Raw genomic sequence first — 13470 nt, 5'->3', positions numbered from 1 at the left:
TGTCAGGCCGCATTTGGGAACCATTTCATGTGAAAAATATTTCTGTGCATAGTCAAAAGCCAACACAGACTTCAAGTAACTATTTTAAAGAATTACCATATATTATTATATACAATAATAATAATAATCCTAACTTAGGTTTAAGCACAAGGTAGATCTGTTGCTAAATCTCTTGATGTGCACTAAGCAGAGAGATTTTTCAAAAGTAGTTATTGAATGGGAGATGTCCAATACTGTGTGAGCAAGCGTCTGGTTATCCTACTTTGCTACACACAGCCATGCTTTTTCCAAATTGGCCCTGGAAGTAACATCTGTTCCACCACCGATGCCCATTCATCCCAATAACCAGACAAAACCCCTTGCATGTTTTCAGTATTTCTAGGCTAAATATCTTTTCATAAAATGCATTTTCTATATTTGTCTCAAGTTTTTAATAGTCTTAAAAAATAAACCAAGTATAATCTTCAAGTTTGAAGGTGTTTTATGTCTGGTCTAATTTGTTCCTATTCTTGTATCTTTTAAAACATTTTCCGCTGTAAATGCCTGACATTTGTTTGCTGGTGTTATATGCTGTTAACTCCATTCTTTGATTAATCTCTTAATCCGGTTGTAGAGGATAAATGGAAATCATAACCAGCACCTTAACCGTATGGAACCTTTATGTTTTATTACAATTCAGAATTAAAGCTACCACGTTGTCTACCAGTTAGACATTAAAGTTGCTCTAACAACTGTCTAACAACCCTCAGTGTATGTATTTGAAATTCTGGAAGAAAATAATACATTGCCTACTTTTAGTAATGAATGAATTAAATATGAAGTATTTTATTTGAAAGTAGGCTGGTGAGGCCATTTAACATGTTTCATGTTTAAAAACTAGGAAATAGCATTCATTTTATTTCAGGACCTGCTGAATATAATTCTCTGATTGAATTCCATGCCGTTTTGTTAAATATTCGTGTTTGGATACAATTTTTGAGCCCGGGTGTTCATCATTCTCTCTTCATTGCTCAAGTTTGTTGCTCATCACAATATTTCTCAACTCACCCCTTATATGATTCGAACCATTTCATGAATGTAGACAAGTATTTATTTAAAAATTAGCTATATGTAATATTTATTATCAATCCACAGGATATTTTGATTGCTACATAAAACTCATTATTTCACTTTTACAAATTGTAAAAAAGAGAAAAAGATAGGAAGAGAGGGAGAAAATGAAAAAAGAAATGTGCCACAAAGATGTGATAGCTGCTGACAACCAAACACTAAATTGTAAAATTATAAATTTCCTGTAGAAAAGATAAAAAACTTGAAACAATTATATTCACTTTAGAATTTTACTTTGAATAAAATATTCCACTGTATAAAAAATAAAAAAGCTTACTCTGGTTAGAATTAGGGAAAAATTTCTTTAAAACCTAGGAATTTGCATAATATATCTGTAATAGATTTTCTTCTATTTGTACCACACAGATTTCAAGCATAGCAGATTAGACACAAATAAGACAAGCACTCTTCAAAACAATCTGTGAAATGTACATGGGAAGTTTTACCTTCCTTTTTAATTCTTATTTCCAGATTCCAAGGCTACATATGTCAGAAAAGCCCTCGGAGAGATCAAACCTGGAGCTTTAAATGTGCCATTAATTAATAAAAGGCCTTTTTTGCAAGTGCTATTTTTTTAATAAGGTGCGAAAGCAGACTGCAATATTGCTAGTGCTGCATTATGTACATATTAACAATATATTCTGCAGAAAAAAATATCCAGCGAGTTCACATTTTCTCTTTCCTTCCAAAAGTTTGGAGTTCATTATGGTGGCTGCAAGAAGTGAAGTGCTTCTCTTTGGGGGACTGTTGGTAGGGATACTTGAGGAAGCTTGGCAAAACACTTCTAAGTGAACCTCCATTCCCTGGGCTGTAATCTTGGAACTCCGACATTCTGATAATCAGAGTCCTGAGTTTAAGATGTTCCAATGATGGAGTTGATACACAGTCATATCCTGTACTATCCAGGTTTTCCTTAAATTTGTAGAGCTCCCACTAGATATGCTCCTCAAAGCCATAAGATGCCATCTGCCAGGAACATATCGGTGAATGGCTTAGCTGCTCTCGACTCTTGACTGAGTGATATCTGAGGTTTTCTTGATGACACTTGCCCGGTTTTCATGATCTGGAGGCCTGCTAGTGTAGCTGGTAGAAGCGGAGCAAACTATTTGTTGGAGAGGGTGATCTGGCAAAGAAGGCCATGAGCTGCTTTCTTTTTTGATGGTCACCTGGAGGTCAGGTTGGTTAGAAGTCACAAAGGTGGCCATACTAGGAAGTGGGTAAGGTGGATTCCTTGTGCCCAAATTGCTATAATATTGCTTCCCACCAATGTTTTTCTTTTGCCATTGAAGTTGACTCTGCAGAGAAGAATTGATTAAGTTACTTATTTTGTTAACTCCAATAGAGTATTTATTTATTTATTTAATTTATTAATTAACTGCAGAAGAACAATCCTGTGAGTTACTCTAATCCAAAATCACCCAGACAGCTCTTTGATCAACTGGTGACTTGAAACTTGGTCCGTAGCCCCTAGCCAAAAATCCAGTACCCAAGATAGTATACAGGTAGTCTTACTTCCTTAACAACCATTTGTTCAGCAACCATTCAAAGTTACAACAGTGCTGAAAAAGAGGATTTACAACTAGTTCTCAAAGCTCTGGATGTCATGGCTTCTCTTTGGTCATATGAACACAGTTCAGGTAGTTGGCAACCAGCACGCATTTACAACAGTTGTAATCTCCCACAATCACATGGTTTCCATTTGCAAACCTTCGCAGTCAGCTTCCGACAAGCAAAGTTACTGGGAAACTGGAAGGAAGTCGCAAGCTGCAATTGTGTGATACCATGCTTAACGACCAGAAACAGAAATGATGTTGTTAAATTGGCATGGTCATGTGACATTTTGCTTACAAATGTGCCTAATTGTGGTCTGTAAGTGATGATTACCTGCATTTCACTGACATGTTAAAAAAATATCTCACATTGCTCATGTCACCTGTTGTATAAAAGAGCAAACATGCCAACAAGGACAGAATTCTTGCAGTGGTGTGTGAAAGACAAGCTAGACTTTTCTTGCCTCAATTGTGCACCTTGTTGCAACAAGTTCAGTTTGTGCCATACAGATTTTGTTGCTTGGGACAATGCTTGTGTGCAAAGAAAAGGGCTGTACAGGCATTTCTCCTCAATGCATAAGCTAATGGAAGGACCAGCTGGATATATTTACTGACCCTAGTCCCAACATTGACATCTGATCTCTGGGCCTTTAGGGAAAGCTCTGCATGTGCATACATGGGCACTCAAAGAGTTCTAAGACTTCAAGGTGCCCAATTAAGTAGGTACCTTGTTCTGGCTTTCTATCAAACACCAGAATAAAGCTTCTATACAAATTGGCGTCACAGCTGATTAATGGAGAAGTATATGCAGGTAGTTCTCAACAACCACAACTGAGACCAGAATTTTCATTGTTAAGTAATGCAGTTGTTAAGTGCCCAATTTTATGACCTTTCTTTTGCCATGAATATTAAGCGAATCTCTATAACTATTCAATAAATCACGCAGTCGTTAAACAAATTCAGCTTTGCTCCACTGACTTGGCTGGTTGGAAGCCTGCTGGGAAGGTCATAAACATCACACAAACACAAAATGATCTTGGGATACTGCAACTGGTAGAAATATATGCCAGTTGCTCAAATTTTGAACACATAATCCTTGGGATGCTATGGCAGTTGTGAGTCAATTTCTTCAGTGCCACTGTAACTTTGAACGTTTGCTAAACAAGTGGTTGTAAGCCAAGGACTTGCTACAGAAAATTTAAGTGTTAGATCTCTTCAAATCCAGGTCTCCTTCCCATCTTATATCAAATATAGCAAAACAAATGTTACCAGCAAGGAAAAAAATCCAGCAAGGGCAAAGTGAAACTTTCCCCATTTGTAGCTGAAATTATTTTTCTCCACACTAGAGAAGTTGCAGGTTTCAACCTGCCATAGAGTTCCATCACACACCTCCTAGTTTACTCTTTTCTCATTACAGTAAGTTCAGCAGAAAGCAAGAATACCCAGCTTTGGCCCAGTTTTACAAAAAAGAGAAATGATCATTCAAAAAGCAGACAGATTTTTTTTTTAAAAAAATCAAAAATAAAGAGGAAAAACTACAATAATAAAAAGAAATATTTGTTTCCTGATTGTTTCTCAGGCAACTTGTGATAAGACTGGATAGAAATGTTATTCATATCCCAGGTACAATGTGTAAAAAGCTTTCCAGCATGGTTTAGGAGAACTTCCTGCCATTGTGTTCAAGCACATGTGAACTCAGGAAATCCAAAAGACACAGCTTCTGACTAAGATATAACAAAAACGTTTATACAAAAGTATCCTCCCACTGTAGCTTTGTATATATAAAAGATAATAGGCACTAAAACCTATGAAGCCCAAACTGGATGTTTAACTTTTCCATTAAGATTTTGTTGCTCAGTGAGTAAGAGGCCATAACTTTATCCTGGGGGTTGATTTCAATTGCAATAAAATCATGGCTGCAAAGAATGAGAAGAAGCAAGTGGAAGATATATAATGTATCAAAATAGATCACTCAAACCATTAATTCTTAGGATTGTCTAAAGTATTTAAAGGGCATGCTTTGCAAATGTGAAAACAACAGGATCCTTTGGAAGGCTCACGGGGTTCTTTTCCAAGGCTATTTCATGTTGACTAGGCACCTTTGTACCTCCATAGACAATTGGATTGCAAGGGCAAGGCAGCAGCTATTGTGTATGCATCCATCAATACAATACCACTCCTTCAGATATCAAAATAACTGCAACATCTGGAAAGTTTATATTTTTGCATTTTATTATGAGATGACTTATTGGCCCCATGTACTTTGCAAACCACTGATAGCCCATATAAGAATTATACCTTCGGTAGAGATTCACCAGGTTCAATGCCTTATATATTCAATGGCTAAAACTGCACTATAAATGAAAATACAAAAAGAGAAAAAGAATTTGCCTAGCTTTTTGTGTGTTGCATGTGGTACAAAAGTCCTATGATGGGGAAAAAAGACATGCAGCAGCCAGATAGGAATCATCTGCCCAATATCAGTCCCAGGTCTGTCCATCTGGTCTGGAAAATGGCCTCCTGGCTCTGAGCTAGATACATTTAGCTAAAGGTAAAGGTTCCGGTCACACATGCGTGCTAGTCATTCCCGACTCTAGGGGATGGTGCTTATCTGCGTTTCAAAGCCAAAGAGCCAGTGCTGTCTGAAGATGTCTCCGTGGTCATGTGGCTGGCATAACTAAACACCGAAGGTGCACGGAACGCTATTACCTTCCCACCAAAGTGGTCCCTATTTTTCTACTTGCATTTTTACATGCTTTCGAACTGCTAGGGTGGCAGAAGCTGGGACAAGTAACGGGAGCTCACTCCATTACACGGTGCTAGGGATTCGAACTGCTGAATTGCCAATGTTTCTGATCCACAAGCTCAGCGTCTTAGCCTCTGAGCCACCACGTCCCTTTTTTCCTTTAGCTACTTCAGCCTAATCTCCAAACTGGACAAGTAGGTATTTAGGTGGGCTTGGAATAATTCTATGTGACTTGCATAGTGCTGAACATGACCAAACCAGGTGCTGTAATGCCCCTAAGAAGTTGCTAATTCTCGCATCCCTTACAGAAAAGTCACTGCAGCCAAAACTACAGTGAAGTTCTCAAGGGAGGTTCTCGCTGGGTTCACACGTTGTGCTAGGCCAGTTTGCTTAATCAAGACTTGATGAATCAATCAAAATGGCCTGACCTCCCAACATACAAAGCCAAAACAAAGCAAACCACACTATGTGTAAACCTGCACTTTGCCTGATGATGTGGAAATTAAAGCTACGGATGGTTAAAATTTTGGGTATTTTCAAAGTTCAGCAGCAGAAACTTTAAAAAATCTCTGCTCCAAGCAGCCGGGGCTGTTAATTAATATACTTCTTGCATCTCTGCTGGACCTGCCATGATTGTTCAGTAGTCATAGCATTCCAGAAGCTAAAACATCATTTCCAACCTGATCCTTCTAAATCTACTGGAATATAATGTCCAGTCCATTGATGTCTAAAAGCTGTCTGTAATGATGAAGAGTTGCTTTTAATATATCTAAAGAACAATGGGCTGAAAAAAAATCATATTCCTTTTTTGGCTGCTGCTTATATATATTTGAGTTTTAATTTTTTGCTTGTTTTATATATATTTAATGCCTGTATTAAAGCTATTCTATCTTTTGTGGAGAGGAAAACCTGGCTACAAAATTCCTGAATATCATATTTTATATATGGGCCAGAAGGAAGATGGGGGAAATTATTTTGCCAATACTGTGGCTTAATAGGGACCATATTTGCTCTTTGATCATAAGCCACATGTGGCAGCAGGAGGGAAAGGGAAAATACTGCCCATTTTATTATTGATAAGAGTTTCAAATGGCTCTTGTTAAGATGTTTAAACCTATTCCTGTAATCTTTACAGAGTAATCTCATCAGAAACAATAATATCTTAGAAGACCAGTCATAATGGGTCAGCCATCACACTCTGGACTTCTCCTTTGAAGGAGCATGGCTTTATTATTCTACTACAGGTAGTCCTCGATTTATGACAATTGAGCCCAAAATTTCTGTTGCTAAGCAAGATCGTTGTTAAATGAATTTTTGCCCCATTTAATGATTTTTCTTGCCACAGTTGTTAAATGAAACACTGCAGTTGTTAATAATATGGTTGTTAAGTGAATCTGGCTTCCCCACTGACTTTACTCATCAGAAGGTCACAAAAGATGATCACATGACCTCAGGACACTGCAACTCTCTTAAATATGAGTCAGTTGCCAAGCATCTGAATTTTAATCACATGACCACAAGGATGCTGCAACAGTCGTAAGTGTGAAAAATGGTCATGTCACTTTTTCCACTGTTGTTATAACTTCAAATGGTCACTAAATGAACAGTTGTAAGTCGAGGATACTTGCATTTGCCATTTCTTAATGGTACAATCATTTTTATACTGCTTCTGCAATAAATTTAATGCAACTTCCTTCCTCATCTCTGTTACTATCACTGTATTAGTAGTATCTAAATGTTATTGTTCACTGTTTCCATCTGTCAGAAGACATTTTGCAAACCTTTACAAAGAACAGAAAGGATACTGACTTCTAAACATCAATAAACCAAACGAAACTCCTAAAAGCAATATTACAAAGCCTATTTGTAATATTAAAAGAAAACCTGGAAATGTTTTACTTACTTGTGCATTTTCTTCGTCACTCGGGATGCTATTTGTTGTTTCACTTTCTGCTGGACAAAGCAGGGATAAAAATAGGAATTCTTCAGAAGTATGAATAGCCAATATAAACAGAAATTAAATACAGTTATTTTTGTTTTAACAATCATCAGCTACACCTTCTCATATCCAAGAAATAATTCTATTTCAGTCTAGTGAGATTTATGTAAAACCAGTTAGTTTATATTAGCCATTGGAACAGAGGGCAAAAGTAATCTAAAATGAGTAGCCATAAATTTCTTTTTTAAAATATAGAATTGTTTGTATATGAGGGCCAAAAGCGAACACTACTACTATGTGTGAACTTGCTTCAGGGTCAAGAGGTTACTCTCAACTATTCCTGCATTTGCAGTCATGATTGTTCATAGAGACTCTGCACATTACATTGGCTTATCTGCAAGTAATGTTTTAGCTCCATACCCAAGAAACAACAACATTTATTTTACTTGATAATGTTTATCTAGACTTCTGGCTGCTTTTTTCAACTAAAGATACATTGATATCCGAGTAAACTGCTTTTTACCAGAACATTATTGGTATTTGGCTGTATTATGATATAACTGACAGATAAAATGCATGACAAGATTTTATGCACAATAGCAGATCAAGGTTAAATCACTGGTAAAACAGCTGCATTACATATGGTGGGTCCCAGACAGAGACTTAGATTTCACATAGGGAAATACAAAAAAGACCCTGATCTGAATTCCTGAAGTCCATATAAATGACAATAATTTCCATTTTTAAAGACAGATTAAACTATATACAAAAGTGAAATGAAAATTAAATGTTCTTCAAATTAGCTATTGTCTTTTAAGGAACTAACATTTTATTCACTGAGTTTTATTAAATTTAATTTCAAGTACTTTTAAGCTACATTCAATTTTAGTGCCTATATTTGATTTCAATGCAGCTTTCTTTCTTAGTATAAAATTGTTTATGTTGATTACAATGGTTTTCCCAGAGCACCAGTAAAATCTCTTCCAACTAACTAAGCAGAAAAGGAAATATCTGTTAAAAATTCTAGATTCACAAAGCTACTGACCTGCATAAGAGGAGACAGGAGATATTTGTAGTGGATATAGTTGACTCATGCAGCTGGGCTGGTCATCACATTCTGTTGTTACCTCTACTACTTGGCAAACGTCTGGAGGATTGGGAACGATCATGTGATCCCCGGAATCAACCTCAAAGTGTGATTCTCCTACAACTGGATATGACAGCAAATTATAATAATGGTGATTACATGCAATCATATGAACTAATAGCATATTTTTAGTGATTCTGAATGCATTATGGTTTATCGTATTTTCATACTATAAAATGAGAAAACGTCAGAGAATCTAGTTTACAAAATCCCACTATTCAAAGGGATGTTGTAGGTAAGGCGTATGGGCAGTGGGTATAAAAAATGTTGGTTTACTGGGCCATGAGTTCCTGACTGATTCTTTCTACATCACCACTCGGAGTCAATCAGCTTGCTGTGAAGATTTTACTACAATAGCACTTTAACCAGTTCACCCATACAGTATGGGAGGGCATCTCAGAACTTTGATAGTGGATGAAGTGCCTATGTGTATGCCATCACTCTGCTAAACAACTAATTCCCACAACAGAAGCCCCAAGGGAGGGAAGTATGTGTCCAAAGTGAAAATTTTCCCACTCAGGTCAGAGTTCTCTTTTCAGCCTGGATGAGAAAAAATCTGAAAATCTTATGTTCAGGGCTGCTCATCCAGAGCCTGCTGATCCGCAGCCTTATTTGTGCTCAGATACTGTGGAGCTTAGGGGGACTCATGACTAACTCACTCTGATGGTTTTAATGGGCCTGCTCTAAACAAGACTAAATCTATAGACCAGTGTTTCTCAACCTTGGCAACTTGAAGATGTCTGGACTTCAACTCCCAGAATTCCCCAGCCTGGCTGAGAGTTGAAGTCCGGACATCTTCAAGTTGCCAAGGTTGAGAAACACTGCTATAGACAAATAACTGCTAGATAAAGGGTTAAATTTCTTTTTTCACTTCTACCATTTCCCAGGAGTTTTGTTCAAGATTCCTAACTAAACCAGGACTAATTATTCTGTTGCTATGATGCATTTGATATATTACTGTTCAGTATGAAAACTGAACTTTAAAAGCCAAAATTCTTGCTCTAGAACAATGTTTCTCAAACTTGGCAACTTGAAGATGTCCGGACTTCAACTCCCAGAATTCCCCAGCCAGCAAATGCCAAGGTTGAGAAACACTGCTCTAGAACTTTGCCACACAAGGAAAAGAGTGTACCACCAGTCTACTGGAGCTGCTTACCTACAATGTTTATTGTACTGTCGACTTCAGTTTTTATTGTTGAAGACAAGCAGTAATTAGGAAATTCTGGACTTGTTCCATTACTCAGCTGATAAGAGCACTCCTCTGGTTCTTGCTAGAAAGAAAGCAATGGAAATATGATTGGTAGGCACTCAGAAATATATGACATCTCCTGATTGATCATCAGCTAAACCTATCCCATACCATTTATTTGGCATTCTGCAAGCTGAAGCAGACTAGTGCCTCATACTGTTCAACTTTAGAACCAAAACACCAGCCATTTTATTCATAAAAATAGTCTGCATTCAGAAGAGCAATGCACAGTTTATTCTGAGGCCTTCTAAGAAATATGCTTTGCATTAAGAAATTAACCTAGGTATTACCATCTCCAACAACTTTTCTTATTAAATATTTGTCATAGCCTCCCAAATAAACTCAAGTGATTCTTCTAACTAAAATGCATGATCTTAGAAAATTTCTACTTCCTGCAAAATCAAATCCATAAAACTTAATTAGGCACTCTTGGGCATCAACGTCAGTGCAAAAACACCTGAGTCTGGCACCCACAAAATGCCCTTTGATAGTAATATATGTTCTTTGTTCACAAGGCTCTTCCAATCTCAGGAAGTGAGAAATGCACCATGTACAAGGAAGAACGGGGAATCCCCATTCTTAATCAATTTGTGATCATATATTTGGTAGTCCAGGTCAAGAAAGAATTATGTGTTTGTTTTCATCACTTTGGTTTAGTTTTTTAGTTCCATATCTTTCCAAGGAAAAAGAAAGTAATAGAAATAAAACCCTCCATTTTTAGATAGATGGAGCAGGAAAAAAGAAGTTATAACTGATTTGGGTTTTTCCAATAAAATAAACATCTGCTGCCTGAAGAGGAAGCTTCTTGCCTCCGCATATGGCAAAACTCTATATTTCTGTTTCTGTTCCTGAAGTCTGCAAACATACTATTGAAACTGTGTAGATAACGCCTATCAACATTGGAAAGTGCAGTCAGATAATTGCATAGGATGTTACTAATGTCACATGTGCAGACAGGAGGAAGGGAAAAGTCTCTCCCCTGTTAAATTCCTTGTACAGAATATATTATGAGAATTAACCTTTCAAAGACAAAACCAATTATGTAATGCAGCAGCAGCTGGCAATTATCACTTTGTGTCCTCCTAGAGAGATTTGAGTGCTACACATACTTTTGTGATGCCATAAAAACGCCTGGGATAACAGAACAGATGGTGAATGAAAGACCACCACCCATCATGATGCTATTTGCCATGAGTTCAGTAACTAGAAATCTGGATAACCAAGAAAAATGACAATATTTTTCATGAGCCAGCAGAATGGTCTCAATCCAATGGTTAGAAACATATTTTGATAGAGTGTCTTATAATACAACTTACTCCAGAAGTTGTAAATGCTCCAACACTGGAAGTTTTAAAGAAGAGATCAGATAACCATTTGTCTGAAATGTTATAGGGTTTCCTGCCTAAGCAGGGGGTTGGACTAAAAGACCTCCAAGGTCTCTTCCAACTCTGTTATTCTACTCTACTCTACTCTACTCTACTCTACTCTACTCCACTCCACTCCACTCCACTCCACTCCACTCCACTCCACTCCACTCCACTCCACTCCACTCTATTCTATTATTACAACCTTTAAAAAAAAAGAAGCAGACAATATCTAATTCGGCTACATTTTGGTTTTCATTTCAATAATCATGGATGTGAGAAAAGGAGACTCCTTATTAGAAATGCAGTATTGGAAGAAGAAAATTGTATTTCTTCCTGTCCTGTGGGGGAGGGTAAAATGTGACCATCCTCTCCCATAAACCATGCACCTGAAAAGAATCAATCTTCACCTTCAATTACTTACAATAAAGACCATCTATATTAAGCATATTTTCCATCTGGGTCAACTATTATATCTGAATGAAGTTAACTGAATAAAATGTCTGTTTAGTCCTTTTGATAAAAAGGGTTAATAATATGAAATAATTTTTCAGAATGTTTTTAATCCAGAAACGACATGTTCTTTAGCCTTGAAATGATAACAAAAAATACCTTAATTTGTTTAATTTTATCTTCCTTGTCAGACTTTGGTTTCTTTCCTGTAGAAATGCAAGAAAAAAATATTTACAGTCATTTCCTGACAAAAATTAAGACCATTATTTGCAAATAAAAGATTTTCACATGAATTTAATAGAATAATCAGGTCAATAATACCTGAAAAATGCTACTTATTTAAATCATACTGAAAATATATGAAGACGCACAAACAGAACTGACATTATTCTCCAAGATCCCCCCCATCAATGAGGATTAGATTAGATTAACAGAGTTGGAAGGGATCTTGTAGGTCATCTAATCCAACCTCCTGCCCAAACAGGGTCCCACCATTTCCGCAAATGGCAGTCCAATCTCTTCCTGAAAGCCTCCAGTGAGGAAACTCCCACAACTTCTGAAGGCAAGTTGTTTGGTTGATTGTTCTCACTGTCAGAAAATTTCTCCTTCTTTCTAGTTTGAATCTCTCCTTGATCAGTTTCCATTCATTATTCCTTTTCTGGCCTTCAGGTGCCTTGGAAAATAGCTTGACTCCTTCCTCTCTGTGGCAGCCACTTAAATATTGGAATGGGATCCCTCTCTACATTTGGAATACAATAGCTGGTATTATTGTTTTTCTTTTCAGTTTCTGGAGTTGTCTTCCAAAATAATAAGATATTATGCTTTTCTAATCACTATCTGCCAAAGCAAGGGGGGGGGGAGCTAGTTTTCTGCAAAATCTTGTGAGATTTTTTTCTCATTTCCATGTTTAATTATTCAGGTCAGGGAGGTTAGCGAAGTACTAACCAAGTAGCAAGTATCATGGTTTTGAGCCTTCTGTTTTTCTTTGACACAAACTGATATTATTGATATATCAGAAGGGGATGAATGCCAGGGTCCTTATCATCATTTACAATGTTTTCTATTTTGACTAGCAATGAAAGACTTTTCCCCATTTTCTGAAAAGGGACTTTAAAAAAAACCCTGGGATGCCAGGAATTAATTCAGAACTGTCATCTGCTGGACCATGTGCAATTCTCCTTTTCTTCTTTGATTATCAGTTTTAAGAACATTAAAAAAACAACCCATGGAATTTGATGGTGTCATAGGAAGTGCTGACAGAGCCAAGACCATTTGTGCTCATCCATACAGATGAAGGGAAGGATATTTCAGTATGGAAATGAGGACTTTAAAGACTTATTTTTATTTTTATTCTTCTTAGGTGGTTGCATTCACTTAGTAGATGTGCCTGTGACTATGCCTGCCTGTTGATCCACATGTGTCTGGTTTCCTAAGTGTATTGAGGCTTAAGCTTTGTTTGTTTTGATCTAGTGGAAATTCTGTGGAGTTTTGATATATTGGGAAATCTCTTAAAAAGCAGTTAGCTGCTGTCCCATAAGTTACGAATTATCACAGTCCTTTCATTTACCTTTCTTAGAAGGCCTCTCAGATAATGGCAGCATCCGATACACTCTAAAAGCATTGTTCCCTTTCTTGATGCTTTTGTCTTTAACTTCTTCTATGTCTGGCAAGGAGTTCATCGCACATCGAAAATTGGCCTTCCATGTCTTTGGATCTGCTTTATCGACTCCTGGCTGGTACTTTCCTAAGCAAAAAGGGAAGAAAAAAATTATTGGTAACCGGACTTTATCTTGAAGTGGAAGAGACTGTTGTTGTAACACCGGTTTAAAAATCAATGATTAATTTGACAGTGGGGGAAGGAAATGCAGTACAAACAAAGGCCACAGAAAGACAGGAACTGTGAAAAAGTGAT

At 37.0% G+C, this 13470-nt stretch overlaps 1 protein-coding gene across 5 annotated transcripts in view; it reads right to left on the bottom strand.

The window, feature by feature from the left end:
• Positions 1 to 1073: 1073 nt before the first annotated feature.
• IRF2 (interferon regulatory factor 2) overlaps positions 1074 to 13470 on the bottom strand; it is a 43030-nt gene continuing 30633 nt past the window's right edge. For 4 of the 5 annotated variants that reach the window (XM_087724533.1, XM_014054753.2, XM_014054752.2 and 1 more), the window contains 6 exons: positions 13126 to 13302; positions 11718 to 11764; positions 9649 to 9763; positions 8391 to 8555; positions 7310 to 7359; positions 1074 to 2405 (listed from right to left, as the gene is read on the bottom strand). In XM_087724533.1, the coding sequence (XP_087580659.1) occupies positions 2103 to 2405; positions 7310 to 7359; positions 8391 to 8555; positions 9649 to 9763; positions 11718 to 11764; positions 13126 to 13302 (857 nt within the window). In that variant the 3' untranslated portion in view covers positions 1074 to 2102. The remainder of the gene's footprint in view (positions 2406 to 7309; positions 7360 to 8390; positions 8556 to 9648; positions 9764 to 11717; positions 11765 to 13125; positions 13303 to 13470) is intronic. The other variant, XM_087724535.1, reaches the window with a different exon arrangement.

Source organism: Thamnophis sirtalis, unplaced genomic scaffold (assembly GCF_051295495.1).
Source record: "Thamnophis sirtalis isolate CommonGarterSnake01/CBP01778 unplaced genomic scaffold, rThaSir2_p1.2 scaffold_10, whole genome shotgun sequence".
Taxonomy (NCBI): domain Eukaryota; kingdom Metazoa; phylum Chordata; class Lepidosauria; order Squamata; family Natricidae; genus Thamnophis; species Thamnophis sirtalis.
Note: the sequence above shows the minus strand (reverse complement) of the source record. Positions and strands in the feature narration are given on the sequence as shown.